The 27250-nt window shown below is 39.4% G+C and overlaps 1 protein-coding gene across 2 annotated transcripts in view; it reads left to right on the top strand.

The window, feature by feature from the left end:
• Nucleotides 1–8286: 8286 nt before the first annotated feature.
• Nucleotides 8287–27250, top strand: part of dscamb (Down syndrome cell adhesion molecule b) — a 157624-nt gene continuing 138660 nt past the window's right edge. For both annotated transcript variants that reach the window (XM_079885910.1, XM_079885911.1), the window contains exon 1: nt 8287–9023. In XM_079885910.1, the coding sequence (XP_079742036.1) occupies nt 8981–9023 (43 nt within the window). In that variant the 5' untranslated portion in view covers nt 8287–8980. The remainder of the gene's footprint in view (nt 9024–27250) is intronic.

Raw genomic sequence — 27250 nt, 5'->3', positions numbered from 1 at the left:
CGCAGGTTTGACAGTTATGTTCTCGGAATGAGGATATGAGCCATCCATAAAAGCTGTCTCAGTGTGGGTGAGACCCAAACACTTGAGACAGCAATCATGACTGTCCAAGGCTGAAAGATTTTGACCGCATCTAGAAACACAGGCGGAAAGACATCTTTAAAAAGACACTCTCCATCTCTGTTTGACTTTATTATATGAAATCTTGAGGAAGACAACATCAAATCCGACTCTCCCGAGCCAGAGCTGACCGCAGAATCTGTCCTGAGGTCCAAGCCTGCCTCAGGCGCATTCTTGAGTCAGTGCCGATAAACCAGTCCACCCCAGAGCCAGAGGAGAAGCTATGGCTCATTGATTTGTGGTCTATGGAGCCAGTCCCTACCAAAGTTCCCAGCCCAGAACTCTCTCCTCCTCAGCCTGTCCTGTTGGGCTTATTGGATGAACTGGTGCCATTTGTTGATTCCATGTCTACTTCATTATTTCCCTGTACAGAGACCTTAAGCTTAGGAAAAGTGCTTTATAAATAATACGCATTAATATTATTAATTTGTATTATTATTATCTGGAATCATCCCTCACCCGTTTTGCCCCGCCCCCTCTGCTGGCTCCATCCACTTCCCTGGATCCACCTTCTCTACTGGTGCTGGTCACCTGCTCAGCTCTTCTCTCTCTGCTGGCTTCCTTCAGCTCTTCTGCTCCGCTTCGGGCCTCTCTAACACCAGTTTGGCCTTGTGAGGCGGATTCCCTGGCTGCACCAGGGCCCATTACTCTACCCTGGCTTGTTAGTCCGTTGATTCCGCCTTTGCCCATCATCCCTCGGGCTCCCTCGATCCTCCAGCTCCACCTTGGTCCATCATCGTCCTGGTTCAGCCGTGGACTTCTGGGCCTTCTGGGGGGGGGGGGGGGGGGGGGGGGGAGTTATGTAAGAGTTGTCATTTTGTTCTTGTGTTTCGGTTTCTGTTTATTGTATTCCCTTTCAGTTTAGTCCCTGAATTCTCTCTAGTTAGTTGCCTTAGTTACTAATTAGTTTCACCTGTGTCTTTTCTAGTTTCCTTTGTTTACCCTGTGTATTTTAAGCCCTGTGATTAACCTCAGTTAATCCTTGTATGTTCTCATTTGTTCATGTGTGGTATGCAATCTCTCAAGTTCCTGTTCTTAACTCTCCATTGATCTCCTGCATGCTGTTTTTGTTTGTCTACTACTGAGACTTCTTTGTGCTCTTTGGCTACCACCCTACCTTACATTTACATTCTTTTTTTTTTTTTTTGTAAAAGTTATTATTATTATTATTATTTACAGTGATGCCTATAGTAAATGTCAAACCCAAAAGAGCCATTCTTGTACAGTGGGAGAGGACAGGGGGAAAAAAGCTGTCTCCTGATCCAATCAAATAACATGTCTTCACAACACCATCAATTTTAAAATTGCCAACACATTTTTAAATGAATAGCAACACATGTGAAATAGTTAAATAGGACATTAGATGTTTTTGAATCTGTTTTTCAATCTATATTTCATCTACACTTGGCAAATGTCTGTCCATTCTACGTGTTCTGGTCCCTCATTTGTGCTGCTCTAAAAGCAGCTGTTAGTCTACATTCATACAGACACATCACATGAAATTTCTTAATATTGTCTCCAGATAAGACCAGAAATATGAAAACATGTAACTTTTGAAGGAGAGATCACTGTTCAAAATGATATGTTTATTTATTTATTGTCAAATAAATTATGGCTTTATTAAGATATTTTTAGTTTTAAGTCACTAAAAACAGTGTGCTAAGACTGTGTCAGTGAAACCGTTAGTTTGGGAGGAAGTTGAGGGCTGAATTGTGTTTGCACATACCAGATATTGCCAGTCAGTTTGTTGTGAATTAAGTTATAACTGATGTTACATCAGTCATTTTAAGTCTCCCCTTAAGTATAGCATGCGTAATGTAGCAACATGCCTCTGACACAACTCGCATGAAAGGTGTCTGTTAAGATTGCTGGGCAATCTTGCCGAGCGATTGTTGCTTGGGCACTTTCCCATTGAAAATGGGCAATAAATTTCTATCTGGATAATTTAGATCAGTCGTGGGCCCTGTGTCTCATCTGGTTGCCCGTTGATGGCAACATTGCCTAGCAACATTGCTCAAAAAGTTGCCCTGTGTATCATCACCTTTACACACTTTAGCAATTCATTTTACATTCTAATTCTACTTTCATGTTGCATGGAAACAAAAAACTACGTGCAAGTTGGGAATGACACAAGGGTTGATTAAATAATGATGATCTGTAAGGTGAATTCTGGCTCTCATGGGCATGTACAGTATTTGAAAATGGTGCATTAGTGATAGTACAGCCAGCGGATAACTTTACATGTTGTTATATTTAGTTCTCAACACGCACCTCATGTCTTTATCGCCACTATTGTTTAAGGCAACAAAAGAGATCATATGGTGTTGCTCTAGACGGATCTATTCTTGGCTAATGGGCAACGTAGTGAAAGGTAAACCTGATCCTCTGCAGGATGTCTGGAAGTCAGCGGGCTGACATTTGGCCGCCGATAGACCGGTGTGTGTTTGGTTGTAAGGGAACACTAGGCCTCAGTGGAGTTGTCAAAACAAAGGGGCCGCTCTCACCAGGACTGACTTACTGACTGTCAACTTGCGTATGTGTATATTGAAATGGCTGATTATGACAGAGGAGTGGAATACTTTGATGCGTGTGAAAGAAAAAAAAACTTGGCTCCTTTTCTGGACCTTTGGATACACCCTCACTGATCAGCAGGTTCAATAGGGTTAAGGGTCAATAAGGCATTTAATGCCAATAAGGCATCTATTTATGACTTTAAAAAGTAAGGGGCACAGTGACTGAAGTAGTCAGTCGCCCCCTTCCAAGCCACACCCCGACACTGACGCACCCCGTTCATGACGCCGACACTGTTATTATTGCATACTGTTTTATAATGTACTGGGGTGCAAATACTATCTGCTACTATTTTACAGCAGTGTTTCCCAACCCTGTTCCTGGAGGCACACCAACACTACACATTCCCAATTAAGCACACCTAATTCATCTCATCAGCTCGTTAGTAGAGACTCCAAGACCAGAAATAGATATGTCAGATGATGTAGACATCCAAAATGGTGTACCTCCAGGAATTGAGTTGGGAAACACTGATTTACAGTATTAAGTATTTATAAAATCTAACTACTATTTACACTACTAGGACAGAAAGTCCTGCTATTTTGCATCTATAACAATTTGCACTTGTTGCACTCGTCATTGCTTGCATTGTGATTGAATGTTACCTTCATGTATATTGAGGGTACAAGTTACCCTGATTTATGACATGAAAATAGCAGTCATTGGTTCTCACAGTGTGCTCCTGAGAGAGGACTGGTGTATTGAGTTTCACACTACACATGATCCAGATGTCATTGTGTAACGTTTTGGTTTTGTCATTGTCATGTTTCTGTGTCTTGTCATGTGATTCCCTGTTTGTCATGTGATCCTGCCATATGTCTTGTCATTGGTTAATGTTCATGTCTTCATGTCTTCATTTTGAGTTTCTCATGCCACGCCATGTTTTTGTTTCATGTTTAATCTTGTTTGTAATAAATGCACTTGGGTTCTCAATAAGCTTGCCTCCAGTGGATACGTTACAGAATACTTGACCCACCATGAACCCAGCAGTTGCCCTCCTTCGTTTACGCCAAGGGAATTGTCCCCTGGAGGACTATGTTGAGGACTTTTGTGAACTTTGCGATTTGGTAGATTTTAATGACGTGGCTCTAAAGGACATTTTTCATTTTGGGCTGAATGAACCGGTCAGGTCTCGATTGCCAGGGGGAAAATTTTATTTTTCCTGGCCCAACACTTTGACTATGCCTTGTTTGTGAGTGGCTCAACTTTTACGGTGGGTTTTGCAGATGAGGAGCTGCGCAAAACCACAGTACCCTCCAAGCCTGAGCCTCTTCACGTCATGCCTACCAAGTCTGAGTCTCTTCACATCATGTCTGCCGAGTCTGAGTCTCTTCACGTCAAGCCTGCCCATCCAGACACTGTTCACGTCAAGCCTGCCCAGCCAGACACTGTTCACGTCAAGCCTGCCCAGCCAGACACTGTTCACGTCAAGCCTGCCCAGCCAGACACTGTTCACGTCAAGCCTGCCCAGCCAGACACTGTTCACGTCAAGCCTGCCCAACCAGAGACTGTCACGTCATGGCCGCCGCACCTGAGTCAGCTCTGGAAGATGCAGCGCTGATCGTAGTTGCCACAGCTATTTTGTGTGTATGGGCAGCACACACATCAGCTACAGCCACGCCTGAACCTGAGACCTCAGCAGAGATGGCCGCAGCCACGTCTGTTCCTGAGCCGGTGTCTGTTCCTGAGCATAACCCCATAGCTGCCACCATGAATTTTTCAGTGGGCAGTGGGTCCCTTGATAGGGCCATGGAGGCCGCGCCCCTATGGCCCCCTGAACTGTCGGATCCGCCCTGGCTCCCTGAACTGTCGGGTCCGCCCTGTCTCCATGAACTGTCGGGTCCGCCCTGGCTCCTTGAACTGTCAGGTCTGCCCTGGCCCCTTGAACTGTCAGGTCATGTCACGACCCAGGTCCGCCCACACCATGCCACAACCCAGGTCCACCCACGCTATGCCACGGCCCAGGTCCGCCCACGCCATGCCACGACCCAGGTCCGCCCACGCCATGCCACGGCCCAGGTCCGCCCACGCCATGCCATGGCCCAGGTCCGCCCACCCAGGTCCGCCCACGCCATGCCACGGCCCAGGTCCGCCCACGCCATGCCACGACCCAGGTCCGCCCACGCCATGCCACGGCCCAGGTCCACCCACGCCATGCCACGGCCCAGGTCCGCCCACGCCATGCCACGACCCAGGTCCGCCCACGCCATGCCACGGCCCAGGTCCACCCACGCCATGCCACGGCCCAGGTCCTCCCACGCCATGCCACGGCCCAGGTCCTCCCACGCCATGCCACGACCCAGGTCCGCCCACGCCATGCCACGGCCCTGGCCCGCCCACGCCATGCCATGACCCAGGCCCGTCCATGCCAGACCACGTCCCATGTCCTGTCCCCATGCACCATCCCTCCCCCAAGACCTCCTCCGCTCCACCACCCTCCTCGACTTATGTTTGGTTTTGATTTTGTTGGGCGTCGGGAGCCGAGTTTTGGTTTTGTCATTGTCATGTTTCTGTCACCATTATTGTCATGTTTCTGTCAACATGATTCTGTCAGCATTAAAGACTTTTAAAATAATTTACCTCAAAACTCACTTTCATGTTTGAATGCCTTCTGTTTGTGATCCGATGTGAATTCTGATCACCGCATAAGGTAGAAATATTTATACACGATGCAAAAGTCTATGCACGCTAACCATTACCATAGTTAACATAGTAAATATGAACGCTTGAAGAAATCAGACAAATCATAAAGGCTATCATAATCATGTTTTTATTTTATCTGTCAGTAGCCTATGTCTCGTCTCTTTATACCGGACTATCATAAAATAAAGCAACTTTCTTTTTGGGAGCTTCCTCTGTTTCTCTGACTGAAAATATCTGTAGCCTACTGGGAGTCGAGTGGCATATTTGTAGAAATTATCATTCTTTCTAAATGTGATGTAAATATGTCCTGTAACTACCAAATAAACATAAACAGCCTCGACTGAATAAGTAAGTGTGTCCTCTTTCTTTTGTGAAATAGACGTAACGGTAATTTATTTCTGTGTGACTAATGTGCAATTTTGACATAATTTAATTCATTATGATCAATGTATCACTTTTTATTGTATACCTGTGGTAAAACATCGATGCTTGGGTTTTAAATATTCAAGTAAACAACAAAAATGTCAGCAAACGGTCGCTTTTATCATGTTTGTTTTGTGATCACGCTGTTTCCAGTGATTTCTTTCTGATTAGTTTTCTGATAAAACTTCCATTTGTTGATGAAAAGATGGGTTAGTGTGACGTTGTTCCAGAGAGGTGTGTTACGGGTGTGTTTTAGTGAAGCGCTGTAGAGCTTCTGGCCCGACAGTGGAAACGCAGCAGATTTTGGGCCCGGTGCTACTGGCCCGAGGCTATTAGCCCAGCACGGCCCATTTTTAAAGCCCTGGCTCGCACTGGCCCGACAGTGGAAACGCGGCTATTGTCCACAGGTGTCCCTTCTTGTAATTAGTCTGTGTATTTAAGCCCTCATGTTTGCCATGTGTCTTGGTCAAGTATTGTTTCCTAGTCCACTGTTTGTAAGTCTGTTCATGTTCATGTCTTCATTTTGAGTTTCTCATGCCACGCCATGTTTTTGTTTTATGTTTGATCTTGTTTGTAATAAACTGCACTTGGGTTCTCAATAAGCTTGCCTCCAGTGGATACGTTACACATTGTCATAAAAGTATTTCACATCAAAGCAACTGTTCCCACCATTGTATAATCTACAGAGGGGTAAAAATTCCTATCTGATTGAAGTTAAATGACAGAATAGAATATGGATTGCAGAAGAATAATCTTATTACAATGTTTATGGTTTATTTTGTTTCAGTATTTCTTAAGTGAATATGATAAACAAATATATACTTGTGCAGTGATGTTGTAATTTTCATTGAGTAAATAAACATAAAAAAATATTGATTAGGGTCCAGTTAGGGTTTAAAGCATTGGGTGAAGAAGGACAAGACAAAATAACAGTATCAGTGTATTTTACGGAGGAGGGGTGTCTAAATGCATGTAAAGGGGGTGCCCCAGGGTTCAGTACTTGGTCCCGTCCTCTTCTCGATATATAGCCACTGACCACATCAAAAAGACCATCCAGTCATGCATGTAGTATCTGGGAGATGTTTAAATAATTGCCATCTTTGCAGTCACTTTAATAGAATGACATTTAAATGCTCTAACATGATCTACTCCAACATGCATACAGTATGGCCATAAAACAGGACAGTTTATGCTAATGTTAGCTCTAGCCCCCTTGATGAAGTGCTGAGAATTCAATGCATATTTCTTTTTGTATCAACACCATTAAATGGTGAAAATGTTGCAACAGCTAAATTCAACAAAATGGGCTTAATATACATCAGAAGAACGTTTTCCAGACAGTTGAGCTTACAGAATTGGTATCTCACAAGACCTCATCTACGTCACAGAGATTTGTTGCTAATAGAAGGATGTAGAGGTGAGGTGTTGTTTTGGGCCACAGGTGTAGGCTACTGTACTTAAATTTTTGTATAGAGCCAATGGTGCATACTTTTATCAGTCTGCTAGGAAAAACTGAACATGTACAGATTCACAAGCCATCACAATTTACTTTTCTTTTTTCTAAAATACTTTATTTCTTTCCCAAAATTCTGAATTTATTTTATATTTAGAAAAGGAGTCTTGTTTCTTGTGCATGGTTTAAAGTGAGGTGAATTTCTTTTACAGTATGTTTAAAGGTATACAGGTTTTGGTATTTGTAACATACTCTTCTATGTTCTATAGTGCTAATAATAAAACAGAATATAAAAAAAAACGTATACAGGCTTTGTCAGGCACAACAGTTCAACTAAATTATTTTTTAAGAACAAAAACTGTCAATAGTAATTGACAGAAAAACAACGTCTTAGACACAAAGCGCAAAAATAGGCCTACTGACTATACATAATGTGGTCTGATCTGGTCATTATTCATACGAGCATATAGTAATATGGCGCAACGGCTGAAGAAGTCTTTCAAACAACATCGCATACGTGAATCAAGATTGGTTATTTACTAATACTAGCCTGCAGCATTAGCAGCTGGTACATTTTCATTTTAATGTGCAGAACATGCATACGGCTCTGAGTAAAAAGGTAAGTTATCTTTGTTTTCCAGAAGTGAAAGACAATAAATTTTAAATCCGCTAAAAGTTTATTCTGTGAACTTTAAATAATGCTCTAGCATATGTTTTTAAATCTTACACACATTGACGATAACAGGACAAAAGTACAGTTTGGTAAAAAAAAGTTCAATTTTAACAAACCTAGAAATGCATGGAGAAGGTCTTTGACACGTTAATAACTAAGACTCGCGAGCTAAGATAGCGCGCGGGACTTTTTCCCGCGTTCATACTAAGTGCGCACCTGAAATAGGTGTGTCCTCCTCATCCTTCATCCTTCAGAGGAGTGTCTCGGCTCCTTTAAGGCAGTGAGCAGTGAGCCAGGCTGTGGAGGCAGAGAGAGAGAGAGAGAGAGAGAGAGAGAGAGAGAGAGAGAGAGAGAGAGAGAGAGAGAGAGAGAGAGAGAGAGAGAGAGGGTTATTCTCTAATGCTCTGAGGCAGAGAGGGTTAGCAGCACACGAACCAATGCGATTAAAGCGCCACGCAGGAGGAAGATGCGCCTGCTTGCAGCCTGCTGGACGGCGAGAGGTGCTCAAGAAGATGGTCTGACTCTGGGATCTCACATTTGTTCCTGCCGCTTCAGCTTTTCCGGACTTTCTTTCCATTCCCATTTCTGATTAAACACCTATGATTTATACTCCCCTGTTTAGTTCCTTTTCTTCCCTTTTTTTCAAAAATACTTGGTTCCCCTTGGTTTAAATGAAACGCTTGAACGGCACCGTTGCTTTTGCTTTGAAAGTTTTCTTTCTCCTCCCGCATCACCATCTGCTCCGTTGAAAGGCGCTCCTGAATCAGCATCGCACCTGCATCCAGCATCCAGCATCCAGCATCACCCCCCACCCCCCCCACCCCTGAAGCACAGCAGCATCCGGAGAGCATCCGAGCTTTAACCAAGACAATCACACTAGAACATCCGCACATCCTTCATGCGCAACGTCCGGGCGCAAAAGCGCGCACATAATACGCACGGTGGAGATCCTATCAAGTCATTGGCACAGGAAATCTGGACTGGCTTTTGTTTTAACCTTACTGTTGGCATTCTGAGTGGGGGATCAGGAAAAAAGCTGTGGACAAAGTGTGCGGAGTGAAAAGAGGAAAATCTAGCTTGGGGATTGAACGCAGCGGGGCATGTGGATATTGGCATTTCTCTTTCTCCAGAGCATCCTGAATGGTTAGTCTTCATTTTTTTCTTCTTCCTAATTTCAAACTTGATTTACCCTCATCAGGACATTCAGGAAAAGGTGTACTGTATGCAAATTAATTTCAAGATTTTTAATGGTGTCATGGGGGTCACCTAAAGGCTGGGAGAGTTTCCCTCCTCTAATCATTTATGGGGGGGGAAAACACACCTTACATTAGTCACATTGTGGCCTTGATGATGCCAGCACTATATAAGCACTGCGTACTGCAAAAAGCCTCATATAATGATTCCTGTGCACGCACACACACACACACACACACACACACACACACAGGGGCCACCGGCAGGTATTGCACAGGTTTCTTGTCGTTTGTTTTACGCATGGGAAGATGTTAATGAACGTGACCTCTTGTTTATCACACTGAGTGTTGTAGAAGCTGCTCATCCATGTGCTTTCGATTTTCAGTGTTGCATATCGTATTTTAAAGGTCTCCCCCCCCCCCCCCCCCCTTTTTATCTATAATGACTAACGTATTTTAAATTGGTTATATGTGCTGCGCCCTTCCCCAACCGTGTAACTACTGTTTTAAATCAACCAAGTCAAATTTTATTTAATTAATGGCTGCAATATATTGTTTAATTTATAAAGACATTGTTTATTTACGATGATTATAAATAAACTGAGGAATGGTATTTAATTGATTTATTGCGTGATCAAAATCATTTGACGGCACACAATTAACCCCGTGAATATTTAAATATTTCATCCGGGCACGTCAAATGAAGTTATTTCATCCAGTTATTTTTTTGTAATACACCCCTGTTGTACACTTGAGCCTCACAGTAGGTGAAAATTAAATATGATCAAATTAAATATAATGCAAACTTGATCACATGTTATCCCACATAAAACACAAATTATATAGGGCCTATATCTGTTTTTGCAAAATGTGTTATATGCTAAATTAAAGTCTTTAAAAACAAATGATGTGTTTAGCTCGATGGTCATACTTTTTGAATTGCATATCTAAAATGAGACTGTAATATGAAACATACAAAAATTAATCAGTGATTAAAAAAAATTGTCCATAAGCAAATGCAAGGGAAGTAGATGAAAAATACTACACAACGCCTTAATAAGTGTGTGTACTTAAGGGACTGCGCCTGCGTGGATTTGTGTGTGTGTGTGTGTGTGTGTGAGTGCAGCTAGAAATTTAAAGCCATCTTTATATTTTATAAGGCCGATTGTGCCTTAAGCATGATTTTCCTTTCTTTCCAACCTGTTTTCAGTACTGCATCTTCACAGCAGTGTAAAAAGGTGTGATTCGCCAGCAGAACTGGAGAGATGGTCAGTAGGTGCAAACATGGAAGGGTGTGTACGTAAGGAGGGAGCCATGGAGGGAAAAACAGAATCAAGCGAGACGGGAAAATAGACTTATCTTCTTCGAAAAATTGCAGACAGACAGACATTGTCGAGGGAAGGTTAATGCGTGAGGCGAAAAAAGGGGAACAGAGACCCATGCTTGGACAAAAAAAAAAAAAAAAAAAAAGAGAGATTTGATGTAAAATGGCTATTGGCAAATGCTGGAGTGAGTCCTCAATGTGAAGCTTTGAATGGCAGTCATTTTGAGGCGGTGAGGATGTTACGAAAGAAAACAACAGAATAATCCCCTTCTTCAGAGGAGGGAGATAAATACACCCTTTACTCTTGCTGTTTGAGCTCGAGACACCGAGGCTTTTCTCACTCGGGGCGAATATGGAAAAAAAATAAAAAAATAAAAAAATATTGAGATGTATTTTGTAATAACTTTGAATTGAAATTGCGCCACCCTGCCTCAGCTGAAACTCATAAAAGAGCAGTAAGAACTCATCAGTCACCATCGCCCAACGCTCTCTATTCTGCCTGTGTTTTGGCTATTTCTCTGTTCATGTGTTCCTATAAAACCAGCTCATGTCTTATGCGTGCAGCAGTTTTTAAGTTAGCTGTTAACATCTTAATATGCCAATTTGTTAATTGGGGAAAAGTTATGAATGTAACTAGACAAATATGATTTGTTCTGCAGCCCCTTTTCTATGATCTGAGAATAATCAACCTTCCCGTTGTACAGTAAGCGGCCACTTTCTCATCTCAGAAAGCAACTGTATTCTAGAACATTCAAGCCTCTAGTCTAGAAGTTTTATCACATGCTGCTTGGCCTGTCACTATGGAAACCTCTATTATTAGAGCCATAGTCACGTATCAAATAAGGCCGTTGTATGTGTGTGTGTGTGTGTGTGTGTGTGTGTGTGTGAATGAATGACCCCTGATGTACAATAAAAGAGCATCGGTTATTGTTACCGTTTAGGAACATGTTTTTATCAATGATTACCAAATCAACGTTTTCAATTTCAATCATTTAAAAAATATTTATTGCTATTTTTTATTCTTAATTGCAGCATTGTCTAACAGAGACCAGAAGTAAAAAGAAACCCTTCGACTGTTTCATGTGCACGACAGCCATGTTGTGCACAGAAATGCATGTATTGAAGTTCTACATTTAATAACAGAATTTGTTAACACTTTATTTTACAGTGTCCTTGTTACATATGTTACATGTACTTACCATAGTAATAACAGTAAATTATGCATAATTACAACTAACCCTCAACCAAATCCTAATCCACCCTAACCCTATACAAGTAGTTGCTTAATATTACTCAGCACTTAAATATATAATTACACTGTAACAATAACAAGAATTTCAGCCGAAAAAATGAATTTTTAGCACCTTGGGTAAATACAATAAGGCGCTTGGGATGAGGAATGTAACTGCCTCGGATCTGTTACTCGAAAATTATAATCCGTCACTTGTTGTCCACAAAAACACATGCAAGTCGCACAGCGGATTATAATCTCAGCCGCCCTAAATCCTGTGCAAAAACATGCTGTCGTTATTGGGGATTATTCAGTCCTCGCACTAACTGAATTATACCAAGCAATCAGAATGATATGATCCAGAATAATGACTTCATTTCAGGTTTAACTGGGATTTCTTCAAGAGTCTAAGGAGAAATGCGAGGAATGATTTGAGTAAATTTGGCTGTGTGCAACTGTTAATCTATTGGGGGCAATTAAGGCAGTTTGCTGATTAGAGGCCCATCTGTTCCGGTTTGTGAGATAGTCCTGTAAGACCTGCGCCCTGCAATCCTCGATTACCTATTTAAAGATTCGGAGTTCGCGTCCTCAACACCCCCCCCCCCCCCCAACCCCCACCCCCACCCCCCATCCTCAAGTACATATTTATGTTGCAATTCACAGTGTCATTTTTTGCTCATTTTGTTCAGTTATTTAGCAATTTAGCTGTTTTTTTTTTCTGCTTCCTTGCCACATGTGGTATAACAGGATCTTTTCATCAAGATGAGACTTTGAATGAGTCAAACCACCCACTGATTTTAATGTTAGCCACTGATTTAACCGTTTGTCTTTGGATAATATTAGATTACACTGTTTGTATGTGCTTATACTTAAGGACTGTATCCATATCACTTAAGGGTGCATGAAGGACTGTAATGTAAAGTGTTGTTGATATCAGTGCAATTCAACCACAAAATGCCAAAAAGCATATTCTTAATGAAATGAGCTGTATTGCTAAGATGATTTGTTGACTGAGAAAGACTCTGCCGTTGTCATGTTAGAGGACAAACATGTTTAGAGGTCATTTTGAGGACAACATGGAGAAACAGTTGTCCTGTCACATTGTGATGTTTTATTCATTAGGTATGAATTGTATACTGTAAATTTACTTATGAATTGATTATTTAAGTATTTATTAGTATTTATTTTGTTGCTGGATTTCTATAGCTAGAACTATATTTTGTTTCAAAAGCATGCACATTTAAGGGAACCATCTTCAAACAATTCTTATTTAAATTGAATTAATTATTTATCACATTTAAATGTGGCTCCAAAAAAAAAAGGTTTCTCATCATTCATATTAACACTCAGAGAAAGGAAAGAAAGGAAATGTGTCTCTTGCTTTTACCGTGAAAACATAACTTGAAAAATCATTAATTTAATGTTCAATAATTATCATTTTTCTATTTGAGCTTGTTATATTTTATAGAGTCTTGCTTTCTGAGACTCTAAAAATGTATATATATAGGCTATACTGTATATATATATATATATATATCACCTGTATATATAGGGTTATATAAGGTTATATATAGGGTTATATACGGTTATAGAAATAAAAAAATATAGGGGTTATATCACATTAGATTGTATTTAAAAAAAATTGTGATATATAGGGTTATATAAGGTTATATATATACATATATATATATATATATCGGGTTATATAAGGTTATATAAATAAAAAATATATGGTTATATAACATTAGATTGTATTTAAAAAAAATTGTGACAAAATAAGTAATGGATGAGGACTTTTTTTTTTAATGGATGGTGACTGTGTCACTTGCCTTGACCGTGAAAACATACCTTGAAAAATCATTAATTTAATGTTCAATAATCATCATTTCTTTATTTTAGCTTGTTATATTTTATAGAAACTACACTCTCAAAACACACTCCAAGGGGCTTGCTTATTTCTGAGACTCTAGAAATGTATACATAGGGTTATATAAGGGTATATATATATATATAAGGTTATCACGTTAGAATCATATTAGATTGTATTTAAAAAAATTTTGCCAAAATAAGTGTGGATGAGTACTTTGTAAAAATAAAAGAAAAAAATCTTTATTTTCTGTTTTATGCAGTGCTTTATCTTTACAATATGTGCGAATGACATCAACCTAATATCCATCAAACCAAATGACTGTGTCTGTCATCAATGCCTTCAGTAAAACACCGTCCTATGACTTTTATCTCGAGCATGCATCTCAGTATTCATGTGCTTTCCCTCCACCGCTGTCTTGTTATTTTTAAAAAGAGAGGCAGAGAGAGGAATGTAGGCTGAGGCATCTCTGACCTAGGTGGGAGAAAGTGACAGGGTGACAAATGACCAGAGCTTGCTTTCTCAACATTGTGATATATTTTTAAACATGGCATAGACTGTAAGATGTAAGACCAAGTTGGTGCTTGGTATTTTTAGCTGCCCCCTTTCAGAGCACTGTCACTTTTGCCAGATGTCTGCCATGCATTGAATGTACGGCGTGATGTGGACATGCGTTTAACGGTACGGTCATGTTCTTACTCATTTCAACGTTATTCACATCGCAGTCTCTTTAGTTCCCTGCACTGCATATGCCATCAACCATATGTTGAAGGTCTTTGTTGAGGTAATCAGGATCAATATGCTTTTCATATTCCCATGTCCGAGATTTGACCGTGATAACCATAACTTTCTGCCATAGTTGCTGTAAATGCTGCAAAATCATAGTAAATGAAAACAAGATCTTTCAAAGTGTAAATCATTTTGTTACATTTATTTAATGGCAGTTATGTTATGTCATTTTTGCATTACAAATGCCTTTTATGTTGCATAATAATTGTGTTCTCAGTTTGCACATTGGATAGACCTTTTTTTATATATATACAGTATATACATAATTTAATGCACTTTTCCCTGTTAAATGGCTGCGTTTGAAACACATTACTGTCCTTCAGCTCATAACAGCTGTCTCAGCTCCAGAAAGCATGAAGATGTTGCTTTTTGATGTGTGTTTTAGCAGTTAAATGTCTCATTAGAGCGGCAGTTGCCTGAGGTTTATTATGTGTTGCTCTCTCTCCTCTATCAGCTGTTCCCCACAAGTGATTATGCTAATTGCTGTTTGATCAGATGATTAAATTATAATTCGATTAATCCAGGGTACTAAATGCTCTGAATATATTTGTGTCTGCTCGGTTGGCTGGCTGGCTTTGGTTGTGTGGAGCAGCGGTCTCCTGTCACCTTGCTAGCACACATGAAGAAGAAGAAGAAGAAGAAGAAGAAGAAGAAGAAGAAGAAAAAAAAAAAAGAAGAAACGTGACAACCTGAAATGGAAAGAGAAACACTCTGCAGAGAAGAGGGGTGGGGAGGGGTGCACTGTGTCCTTCCTTCAGAAAACACCACAGCGCTGTAGCCCTACAGATGGACATGGACCACTTTCATACTAAACCGGAAAAACAACAACAACACACACAAAAAAAACCCTGTCCATTTAGATACAACTGTCAAAAATTGGCCAGGTCATATATTATTCTAAAATCAAAAGTAAAAGAAATTATATTTTGTTTGAAGAAAATGTAGTCTATTTTAGGGCAATTAGGGTTAATTCGGGATAATTGGGCATTTTGGCAACAAAAATTTCAATTTACCTGTATTCACTATAATTGTATTAGTAGTAGTAGTAGTTATTCGCATTGTGGCATTATCTTTATTTATAATATTATAATACATTTTCAATTAAAATTAAAATATTGTTTTCTTCTTATTCAAATCCTAGTTAACGGACAAGATGATTTCATTTCTCTATTATAACAATGATACTGTCATTTTCTTTTGGATAACAGGAATGAGAATGTAAATATATACAGTATATATGTATATATATATCTGCATTATGATAATGTGAATCTGGGGGAAATTTTGCTTAATTCTGAAGAAAATAATTTCATGGTAATTTCAAGAAATTCGTGGGTGTGTCTCAATCAGCTCACTGGTTCAGTAGTCAGGGCTCTGATCAGGGAGTCGGCCATTTTAAAGGGATAGTTCACCCAAAAATGAAAATTTTGTCCTCATTTACTCACATGTTGTTCCAAACCTGTATGAGTTTCTCTCTTCTGTTGAACACGAAAGAAGATATTTTGAAGAATGTTGGTAATCAAACAGTTGATGAACTCCATTGACTTCCATAGTATTTATTTACCTATAATGGAGGTCTGTGTGGTTTGATTACCAACATTCTTCAAAATATCTTCTTTTGTGTTCAACAAAAGAAAGAAACGTATACAGCTTTGGAACAACATGAGGGTGAGTAAATGAGGACAATTTTTTTCATTTTTGGGAGACTTATCCCTTTAAGGGCTTTCTTGCAGTGCACTGAAACCTTCGCTCACGAAAAAGTCCCACAGTGCATGCACAATGAAAACCAGTGAGCATTGATGCTCACTTTGTGTGGCATGCGATAGATGTTTTAGAAAATCAAACCGTTATTTAATGATATTTTAGCACAAAACACATCGCTAGATGGGTATTGAACATAAACTAGCTAACATTTATAGCTCATTTAAGGCTGAAATGTTAACAAGCAAAGAATTTATCATAAAATTACTTTTAAAAGTATGCATTACAAAAATGTAAAAAAGTAACTAATTACTTATGAAAAGTAAATTTGATACTTTTTCCAGCAGCAAACACATTGGTTAATAAAGTGAGATTAAATTATATACAAGTATATTTATGTAATTTAACCTATTTAATTGTTGCAGGTTTGCGTAATCTTCTGAGTTTTAATCATTTTTAATTTTAAGGTATACTGAATCTGTTTTTTTTTTTTTAAGTGAGATGAGTAAATGCATGTTCACATTTAGTCTACAACTACAATAATCATCATGTTTACACACAACGCCTCTGCACTTACTCATGATTTCATGAGGACAGAAGAGCTGTCAGTCAATAAATGGGAAAACAAAGTAACTTGTATTACTTATTTAAAAAAGTAACTTAGTTATTTTGTTCTGAATGGAAAAGTAATGCGGAACTTTACAGGTTACTTGAAAAAAGTAATCTGATTACTTAACTCGCATTACTTGTAATGCGTTACAAGTATCACTGTAAATTACTTCTTTTTTTTCTTTTCTTTTTTTTTTAAGTCAGAAAGATAGCAGTTCTGCTGTTGTTCATAAATACCAGTAGTGACATTGTACAATGAGGACGTATACTTGGAATAACATGCATTTCATGTTGACTTCAAAAAATGGAACAATGACAGAAAATAATCTTAATTTAGTCAAAAGCTTAATAGTCTCTGGTGATAAAATCAGTGATGCTGTCTGGATTCATGCTACACCGTGGCTCTGACAAAATCATAGCGTTTATAGACATTTACTGAATGAAAGCCATTGTCTTATCAATGGGGTGATCAGTTGCAAAGTCAGCTAGATAATGTTACAAGGTTAACATTTCCACTATGGTCTTTTGTTTGTATCAATTATCCTGAAAACCATACTACTGAAACTGGATCTGGTGTAGAATCCAAGTCTTTCAAGTAGTCTTTGTTAGTAAATTAGCATCAGTGTCATTAATGTCATTAATCATCATATAGCATTTGTGTTGTAGAGATAATGAAATATTGTCTTATATAGGAGCTCAGTAATGACCAGGTGTACTGAGACGTGGACTGTGATGTTTGGCATCGTTGTGCCGCGAGTTGACTAGCGCACACAGCTAACCGAGCTGGGCATTAGCCTTTGCAAGCTCAAATAGACGGATGTGTACAGATGCTATTGAAACAGACACCTGCACCATGATAAAGACGACACAGAGGAAGTCATTTACTGAACCCAGAACAGTTTTACGTGCCAAGCAGGGGGAAAAGCCACTATCCGGAGTCGCGCTGACCACAATGAGGGCTCTTGTTGGACCTCTCGCTGGCTCTAATGAAGGCAGGATGCTTGTTTGTAAAGATGCTCTACATCATTATGAACCGTCGAGGCAGGACGGCCTCTCTGCGCACCGGTCTCATAGTCTCTCCTTTGAGCTGTGTGATAGAGGCTTCTCTGTATGTTGACTTCCCTGAGTTTTGACTTCCCACTAAAGAGCTCTTGTATCCCCTAATTTTTATTCCCTCTGCCCCTGTCCAATAACAGACTCTTATTTAGGAAGCGCCAAGATTAGAAGTCAGATTTTATTGATTAGACACCTTTTCTTAAAGGTTGAGAAGAAATATAGCTAACATCATGTTAATCTGCTAGCCAGATAACATTTAGTGGTTACAAATAATCATTAAATTAAACAAAAATTAACACGGTAGCCTACTACTCATGATACCATGACAATACCACGTCTTCCCCCCCCCTCCCCCATTTACCATGGTATATATAAGTATTGTGGTATTATCAGATGATATAACTGTGATTATCACTGTACATGGTAATGCCTCAGTACATTCACAGTTTGGCAGGTTAATTTGTTTCAAATTAAAACATTATTAAAGGCCCCATGAAATCAAAATGTACGTTTTTTTAGCTTTTAGTATGAATATGTTAGCCTTAAGGTTATGAATAAGCTGGTGTCTTCCAAAACAATGACAAATTCGCATTTAGGAGATACAAGCATTCAAAATTTAGTCTCTCACTTCCGCTAAAACGGATCACGGGATTTTATGATATCACCGCAGACTTCAGCTTCTCCTCACATCTTCTGTCCAATCAAATGCTCTCTAGAATCTAAAGCTCCGCCCCCTATGCTATAAACACCACCTGGCCAAAGCGACCGTTGACATGTCTCAGAGCAATATGGAGATGTGTGTTCGGTTGCTCAAACGCTCGAGTTTTATTCCGTTTTCCAACTGTATGTTGGTTAAGAATGAAACGGCTAGAATTTATCCACAACTCTACTATTGAATCCAACGTATCGTCAGCGCTCGGATTCGCTTCCATGTCGCTGTCAAGTATGACTTGAAGTCTGTGAGGTAAACTAAACGCTATTGGCTATTTGAAAGGGGGAGGAGCCATTCAAATATGTCCCGCCTTAGCTTCCTGTTTCAGTGGAAATTACGTCAACGCATCAAACAAACCTGCGCGATCCAAGGCACTTCAGTGGGCCTTTAAATCTTGCTCTTTTTTACTGTTTCTTGCTTCAGGCCTGTGTTGTGTTGCAAGATTGTGCAATAAAGTCAATGACAATTCGTAACTTTTTTTGCATTTTGGCAAATTGTTGGCGAATTCGTATGAATGCGTACAATCGAGTTTGTACATTGTTTACGAGGTGCTCATGTCCCACTGAGGCCAGGTTTTGGGGTGCAGGCTGCATGCTTATTTTTATTACAAACCGTAAGTTTTCCTACATCATACGAAATTGCAACTTTGCAAAACAATTATGTTTTCTCATAAGATTGGCTTGGATCTCTGACTAAGAATATATAGTTCATATGGTTGGGCCAGTTGCATAAACATAGCCACTATGTTAAGACTGTAGTTGCATCCCAAATGGCGCACTATACACTATATACTTTACCGTGTAGTTTGTGAATTTTATATGGTTCTTTTGTCATTCAGCATCTAATAGCATCTAATAGCACTTCGCTATGTAACTAAAACTGTGACAGTTGATTGCATGAAAGCTGCGTCCCAATTCAGAGGCTGCACCCTTCCAAGGCCGCGAAGGTCGGACTGAGCGTTGTTAAATGGGACGGTCTAGCCTGCAGAGGATTGTTCTTGTTGCCTAGCAACTGTGACAGCTGCCGTTGGCGACAACAGTAACGTTTCTATTGGACTTTTTGGAAAGTTACTGTATATTAAACTGTCTGAAACAAAACATATGTTCACCATGGTCCATTTCTGTATATAATAAAGAATGTAAAATATATAATCGCATCTTAATAAGATATGTCAACATTTGAACCACTTTTTAAAAAGTTTTTTTATTTTTTATTTTTTTATTTTTGTTTCATTAGATATTTGAATAAGTTGAAATCCAATACTTGCGTTTAAAAGTGTAATTTGACAATTTCTTCCAAAACAAATCCTGTCGTCACTGGAGCTCAATGAGGGGGTAATCAAGACCGCAAAGGATCCATCTGTTGTATCCTTCATTGCTCTGGGAAATAAGGACGCATTTGAAGGAGCCTTTGAATTGGGACAGCCTTCGTCTCACTGCTGTGAAGCAATCGGCCTTCGAAGGATGCAGCCTCTGAATCGGGAGGTTTTTTGGGTTAATTAAGTGCATCATCTGGGTATTTAAAGTGCACTTTTTCTTTTTTTGAATTTTCTGTCTGAATACACTACTTGCACTACTATACCTCATAAAATAGTGCACAAGTACATGAATTGGAATGCACCTTGTGTCTTAAAGGGATAGTTCACCCAAAAATGAAAATTATCCCATGATTTACATAAACCCTCAAGCCATCAAGAGCTATCTACTTTCAGATGAACACAATCAGAGATATATTTAAAAATATCTAGTTGCTGTGTTTCTGCCAATCGCTGTTATAGTCACAGAAAACTGAAGATCTTTTCTTCCGTATTGTGATGTACATCCGAGTGTAATGGATTATCGAAAAAGAAATAAAAAATAGGGCGGGGACTTGCATCAGTTGTTGATTGGTTTTTCCAGATGTGGGTGTTTCACTAAAAAGTGGAGCCGGATGAACATGAGCTGGCAGGGACGGGGTTTAAGCGCACTAAATGATTAGAGTCCTGCATACGTCACCAGAGAGAAGTGTACCGTTTTCAGCAAAAGGTCCAGCTATTACATTTTGATTAAACATTATGAGGTAAAATGCATGGATAAATCATTCACAATATGATATATATATAACATTAAGAAAATCGAAAGGAAGACATTTTATTTGGTGCCGACTTTAATGTGAACTCCTCTTTAGGCTGAATTCACACTGTTAGGCCTTATTCACATATTTATATCTACGTTTAAATGTATTCATTTAGCAGGTGCTTTTATCCAAAGCGGCTTACAAATGACTAATGCAACAAAGCAATTCATCCTAAGCAGGCAATAACATGAGAAGTGCTGGGACTACGTTTCACAGGGAGAAAAATAGTAAAAGCACAGAAATAATTTTGTATTGTCAACATCAGCAGACTGCAGTTAAGTGTTCATGGAAAAGATGAGTTCTTAGCTGGGATATGGCTGTCCGGATAGGGTTAGGAAGATCATTCCCACAGTGAGGAACAGTGAATGTTCAGGAAAGAGATTTGTCTTTCTGTGATGGGACCATGAGGTGCCGCTCACTCGCTGACCGCAGGCCCTTGGCTGTAGATTCGTAAGCGTGAGTGGAGGTAGGAGGGTGCAGAGCCTGTGACTGTCCTGTACGCAAACATCAATGTTTTGCAACTGTTAAAGTATTAGTTCACTTCAGAATGAAAATTTCCTGATAATTTACTCACCCCCCACGTCATCCAAGATGTTCATGTCTTTCTTTCTTCAGTCGAAAAGAAATTAAGGTTTTTGAGGAAAACATTGCAGGATTTTTCTCCATATAGTGGACTTCAACAGGGACCAACGGGTTAAAGGTCCAAATTGCAGTTTCAGTGCAGCTTCAAAGTCTCTACACGATCTCAGCCGAGGAATAAGAGTCTTATCTAGAGAAACCATCAGTCATTTTCTAAACAAATCAATATATGTATATACTTTTTAACCACAAATGCTCGTCTTGCACTAGTTCTGTGATGCGCCACGCATTACGTAATCATGTTGAAAGGTCATGCGTGACGTCGGTACCTAGTGCTTACAAAGCCAACGTGCAAAGACTAGGTCAAACGCCCTTTACAAAAAAATAAAAATAAAAATAAAAGGTAAAACAACAATGTCAAATGATTTTGAAGTTGGAGGAGAAAATGAGTTTTTCACCCTATATTTTCCGCCTACGTCAGGTTACCGCCTGACCTTTCCAACGTGATTATGTAATGCATGAAGTCGTGGACGGGCAAGACGAGCATTTGTGGTTAAAAACATGTTTATTTTTTAGAAAATGACCAATGGTTTGGCTAGATAAGACTCTTATTCCTCGGCTGGGATCGTGTAGAGATCTTTGAAGCTGCACTGAAACTGCAATTTGGACCTTCAACCTGTTGGTCCCAGTTGAAATCCACTATATGGAGAAAAATCCTGGAATGTTTTCCTTAAAAACCTTAATTTATTTTTCGACTGAAGAAAGAAAGACAGCAGGCTTAGGAGGGACCTTTCTGATGTTGTGCAATGCAAACCTAATAAAAACCTGTGCTGTCTTTGCAATGTGGTCTTTGAAGGTCACCTGATCATCAAAGATTATTTGATATCTAATCTGAGATGAGACCCAATCAAATATCAGATTTTTTTTATGCAAATTAGATTTTGTGGAACCAAAATACTGTTACAGTACTTGTGACATCCTTAAATGCCTCAAATATAACAAAAAGCCAGCCAATCAGATTGGAGCAGATGTTTTGTGTGCCAGGCGATAAGTGAATGGAATTAGATTAGTGTCTGACTTGAAGCTCATTCTGTGCAGTATGATCGGCTGCACAAGCTCTGATGATGACACAGCTGTTCCACGATTGGCCGGATTCGCCAATGACAATGTGTTTTGTGTTTATTCAGACGCCTTCCCAGCCTACAGGGAACGTTCTCAGGACTTTATCTAATGTTCTGGCAAGGCTCTCTTAAAATTAGGAACAAACGTTATTCCAGTAATGTTAATAAAACATTCATTCAAAGATGTCTGTTTTTTAAATAAACGTTAGCACAAAAACATTATTTATGCATCATTCAGTTGTATGTTTGTTTAACGTTTTTTAAATGTTCCTGCTTGTTTCAGATCGTTCAAAAGACATTTAAAAGTAACGTTCTCATAAAGTTTGAAGAATGATCAAATGGAATTTCCCATTCGAATAACCAAGTTTTTTTTTATAGTCCCCCTATGGTGACAATCCAGCTTTTAATATTGTTTATATGTCTATGTGGTGTTTCTAATATGCTTTGAGACTTAAATTCATAAGTCAACATCATTGCTGAGTATTTTCTCCTTAAAACTGCAGTGAACCAAAGACAGTCTCAAAAACACGGTTTGAAATCGCTGACGTCACAAACTACCTTGTAACCAATCAGATCAACGTGTGATCGTCAACGAGTGGATCTCTGAGCTGGTGTGAGTGAGTGGAGGCGGGGCTCATTTGCATATTCATAGAACCGCGTATACTAAATGAGGCAAGGGTGTAGAGTTACATTCAAGGTTGAAGAATTACATTGAAGAAAAAAGTTCAAGGAAATTTTATGTTTATAATATGTAATTTTGGTGATCAAAGATGAGTTTTAAGGGATACTAAAATTGACTACAGGGGGACTTTAAAACATTTAAAGTTTTATATCTTAATTGCTACGTTAGCAAAACGTACTTAGAACATATGTGTTGTGTTCTTATCAGTTCTGATAATGCTTACAAATCTGCGTTTTTATAAAATGTACTTTTTTTCATGTTATATTGTTTATAAAAATGACACTGATTAAATATTTGCTGATATTTGCATAGTATAGGCTTATGTTGAACTTTAATCTTGTATATTATTCTTGTATATTCTTGTAAATAACAATCTGTTAAAACCAAACACCTAGTTGAAAAATCTAAATTGATGAAATGTGGCAGTAGCTAATCGTTGTATCTTCTTGATACACAGTGCTTATTAGAATTAATTAAAAAACAGTTGTGTTTGTCATCTGTTCATGCTCTCAGAAAGTCTAGAAATGGATTGGATGTGTAACGTAGTGTGTAAGAGTAAATTAATTTGATAATTGTTAATTACTTTTGGAATTAAGAGACGTCAGTCAGTAGTCTTTAGCATCTGCTCCAGAGATCCGACCTGACACTATCGTTGATAAATATTATCTTTGCTGTACTTGGCTAAGTGGCTCGCCATAATAGATTTAGAAGTTTTTGAATATGGAAGTGCTTAGATTGAAAATTGCCTGACTAACAGCCTTGTTCGTGCCATCAGCTGGGCAAATTCAGACATTAAAGTCAGCGGCGCTTTCGTTTTCCGATCTCAGCCCGCTGCCAAGTCGGCTCTTAACGAGCCGCTCACGTTCGCTCGTTTAAAACATGACAACGGGAATCAGAGGCACACCGCAGGGCCACAGTCGGCGCGCTTTACCCTTCGCCGACATCAGAGAGCCGATCTGTCTGCACATATCACAGGCGAGCAGACGGCAGGCATTTTCTCGTCTGTCATGTCCTGCTTAATATTCATGAAAGCAAATTGGGAGACAGTCATTTGGCAAGTGCTGCGAGTGCTAAAGCCTGTGGGGGTTGTAGGAGAGAAGTGCATACTCACAGTGGCAAAAACCCTGTCCTGCTCACCCCTACCTTGTCCTCCGTCCCCAGCCGCTCCCTTCGGCACCTCGTCCCCCCCCCCCCGCCGAAGCCCCCCAGGCGGTGTGCTGAGTGCAGGCTTAATTACCCCAGGCCCTTGACAGAGCCTGTCATTGGGAAGCAGATATCCCACATATCCACACCAGACCTGGCACAACCAGTAGGGCGGGAACGAAGCTCCACATCGGCTCAGATCTGTGCAGTTTTAGCACGCTGGACTCTAGACATGATACATGCCATTTGAGATATTTATAGTTTTCATGTGGCATCACACCTTTATAGGAACACCCCCCTGGAGGACAAAACAAGGGTTTCCTCATCGGCCGTCCAGTTAGGTTTAGTGTACTAAGACAGTGATATTAAAACAACACAGTCAGTATACACCTTACTGAAGATGCACACTATATGCAGCCGAACAGATTGCATGTTAAGCGTTTTACCATTATAACCACTATAAATAGAATGCTTAATGTGGTTTAATGCATTAAAGGGATAGTTCACCCAAAAATTAAAATTACCCCATGATTTACTCACCTTCAACTCATCCTAGGTGTATATGACATTCTTCTTTCAGACGAATACGATCGGAGTAATATTAAAAAATGTCCTGGATCTTCCAAGCTTTATAATGGCAGTGAATGGCCGTTCATTCAAAGTTCATAAAAGTGCATCCATCCATGATAAAAATACTCCACGAGTCTCTGGGGGTTAATAAAGGCCTTCTGAAGTGAAGCGATGCATTCGTGTAAGAAAAATATTCATATTTAAAACTTAATCGACTAAAATAACTTCCGGCAGACAGGCTACGCAAGTCGACTTGTGCCACAAGAGTAACTCGTGATGCTTGTGTGACGTAGATGTAGAAGTATCGTAAGTTTAGACGCCTCTCGCGGTTCAAACAAGGCTGGGCAACAAACTCAAGCTCCTCCGACATTTCTCTTTAAAAATTGTCGTTTTAAACTTCTAATTCGTGATTGGTGTTTTGTTTTGTTCTATCCTCTGAGCTTCCGCGTTTGTCATTACGTTGTGCGTCGGGTCAAGGGTCACTCGTGTGGTCGTCTGCCGGAAGCTAGTTATTTTAGTCGATAAAGTTTTAAATCTGGATATTTTTCTTACACGAACGCATTACTTTGCTTCAGAAGGCCTTTATTAACCCCCAGAGACATGTGGAGCACTTTTATGATGGATAGATGCACTTTTATGATGGATAGATGCACAAAACAGAAACGGCCATTCACTGCCATTATAAAGCTTGGAAGAGCCAGGATTTTTTTTTATATAACTCCGATTGTAATTTTCATTTTTGGGTGAACTATCCCTTTAAGGGTGTGTTTACACCTGGCAGGCTTGGTTCAATTAAAGCGAACACTGGTGCGATTGTTCTGTTAGTGCGGTTCATTTGAATAAGTGTGAACGCTGCCATCTGAACCCTGGTGCCACCAAACAAGAAAAACACGAGAAAAACCAGGTTTGCTTGAGCATTCAATCAATCAAACTAACTTTAGCTGGACAATAACTTTATTCTAGAGCTGCTATAAAGCCAAAACACTTTACTTTAATTTCCTATTATCACTGTAAAGCTGCTTTGGAACAATCTACTTTGTTAAAAGCGCTATATAAATTAAGATGACATGACTTGACTTGACATTCTGTCTTTTTTAGAGTCACATCATGTGATATCCCATCCTGTTTTTGGTTTGTTTAACTTTGGTCCGTGTTGCATTTATGTTTCGGTTGAACCGCACCAGAGTTCGTTTGGAAGCGGACTGAGACCCATCTTTTTAAACAAATTGTAGTGTGTTCTCCTCACAGCAGATCTGTGTTTATGTGTGTGACGGAGGGATTCCTGCAGCTGTTTTGACTTCTTTACACATTTTATAAGCTCTTCACGAGTTCTCAGCGGGTCAAAATACCATCATATGTACGCACATACAAAGAGTGCATTTAGCCCAGAACACAGCTTTGTTTTGTTTGTTCGATAAGTTCCATAACAAAATATAAAATGTCAAAATGTCATTTTTGTTTTTTATCTTTAGGTTCAGTGTTAAAAATGACTAACACGACTAACAAGCAGGAATAAATGTATCATTTTCTTTTTTGGTCCAGACCAAAAGACCTACAAGTTTGAACACACCCTAAGGCCTTGTCCACACTAATATGTTTTCGTTTGGAAATGCATCTTTTTCTCTCAGGTTTGGTCCACACTGAGACGGCGTTTTTAGCTACGAAAACTAAGCTTTTTGAAAACGCTCTCCAAAGCGGATACGTTTGAAAACTCTGTTTTCGCGTTGTGGTTTGGACTGTGAAAATGGAGGTATTTGAAAACGATGACGTAAGTTTAGTCATGTGACGCGTATTTAACCCATATATATTCATGTTTATACCGGTATTGTGCCTGTTATGTGCTATTCACTTTCACACTGTTGCTAAAATATATTACTTTGCTCACTCTTCATATCACAGTCCTGCAAAGATGACAGAAAATTCACTCGCATCTGCTGTCCTGCGGCAAAACATGAGAGCAGTTGCGTTATAGACCAAACAGATAATAGTGACTGAGTGCGACCTGGACACATCAGTGAATGGTGAGATATTTTGCTAAATAAAATGATCCTGCCAGAAGAATTGCGTGATAACTTGATTATGTCTGGTTCTGTCCGTATCATCTCAGTGAGCTTTTATGAGGGTTTACACATGCGCTGTAATGTGAATTTATCTTTTTTTGACGTTTCAGTGTGGATGAGAAACTTTTGGAAAACGCTAGTGTGGACAGAGAGCGTTTTGAAACAAACTCGTATCCGTAGACCCCTGACCTTAGACGATGATAATGGAGGACCAAATTCACGATACACCTTATTAATAAAACATACTATGTGTAGGTAAGCAGATGAACCCAGAATGTTAATACAACACGCACAATTTTATAGAAAACTATTATAAAGAAAACACTTAATGTGCAATTTAGCGAGTAGCGTTCATAATCTGGGCTCATCTGCTTGCCTGTATATAAAATGCAATATAAATAAGGTGTATATTGAATTTGATATTTTAATATTACTGGGCACATTAAACATTTTTTACATTAGGCATTTTAAAACGTCTTTTAATGATTGAAATACTGCCGCAGTTCTATGGATGTTTTGCCCTCCATCTCTCTGCACCAGTCACATGACTGAAAAGTATGAATTGCAAAAAAAACCTTCTTATAAAAACGGTCTTATAATTGACCATTGACACAACAA

Source organism: Squalius cephalus (assembly GCF_949319135.1).
Source record: "Squalius cephalus genome assembly, chromosome: 11".
Lineage (NCBI taxonomy): Eukaryota > Metazoa > Chordata > Actinopteri > Cypriniformes > Leuciscidae > Squalius > Squalius cephalus.
Note: the sequence above shows the minus strand (reverse complement) of the source record. Positions and strands in the feature narration are given on the sequence as shown.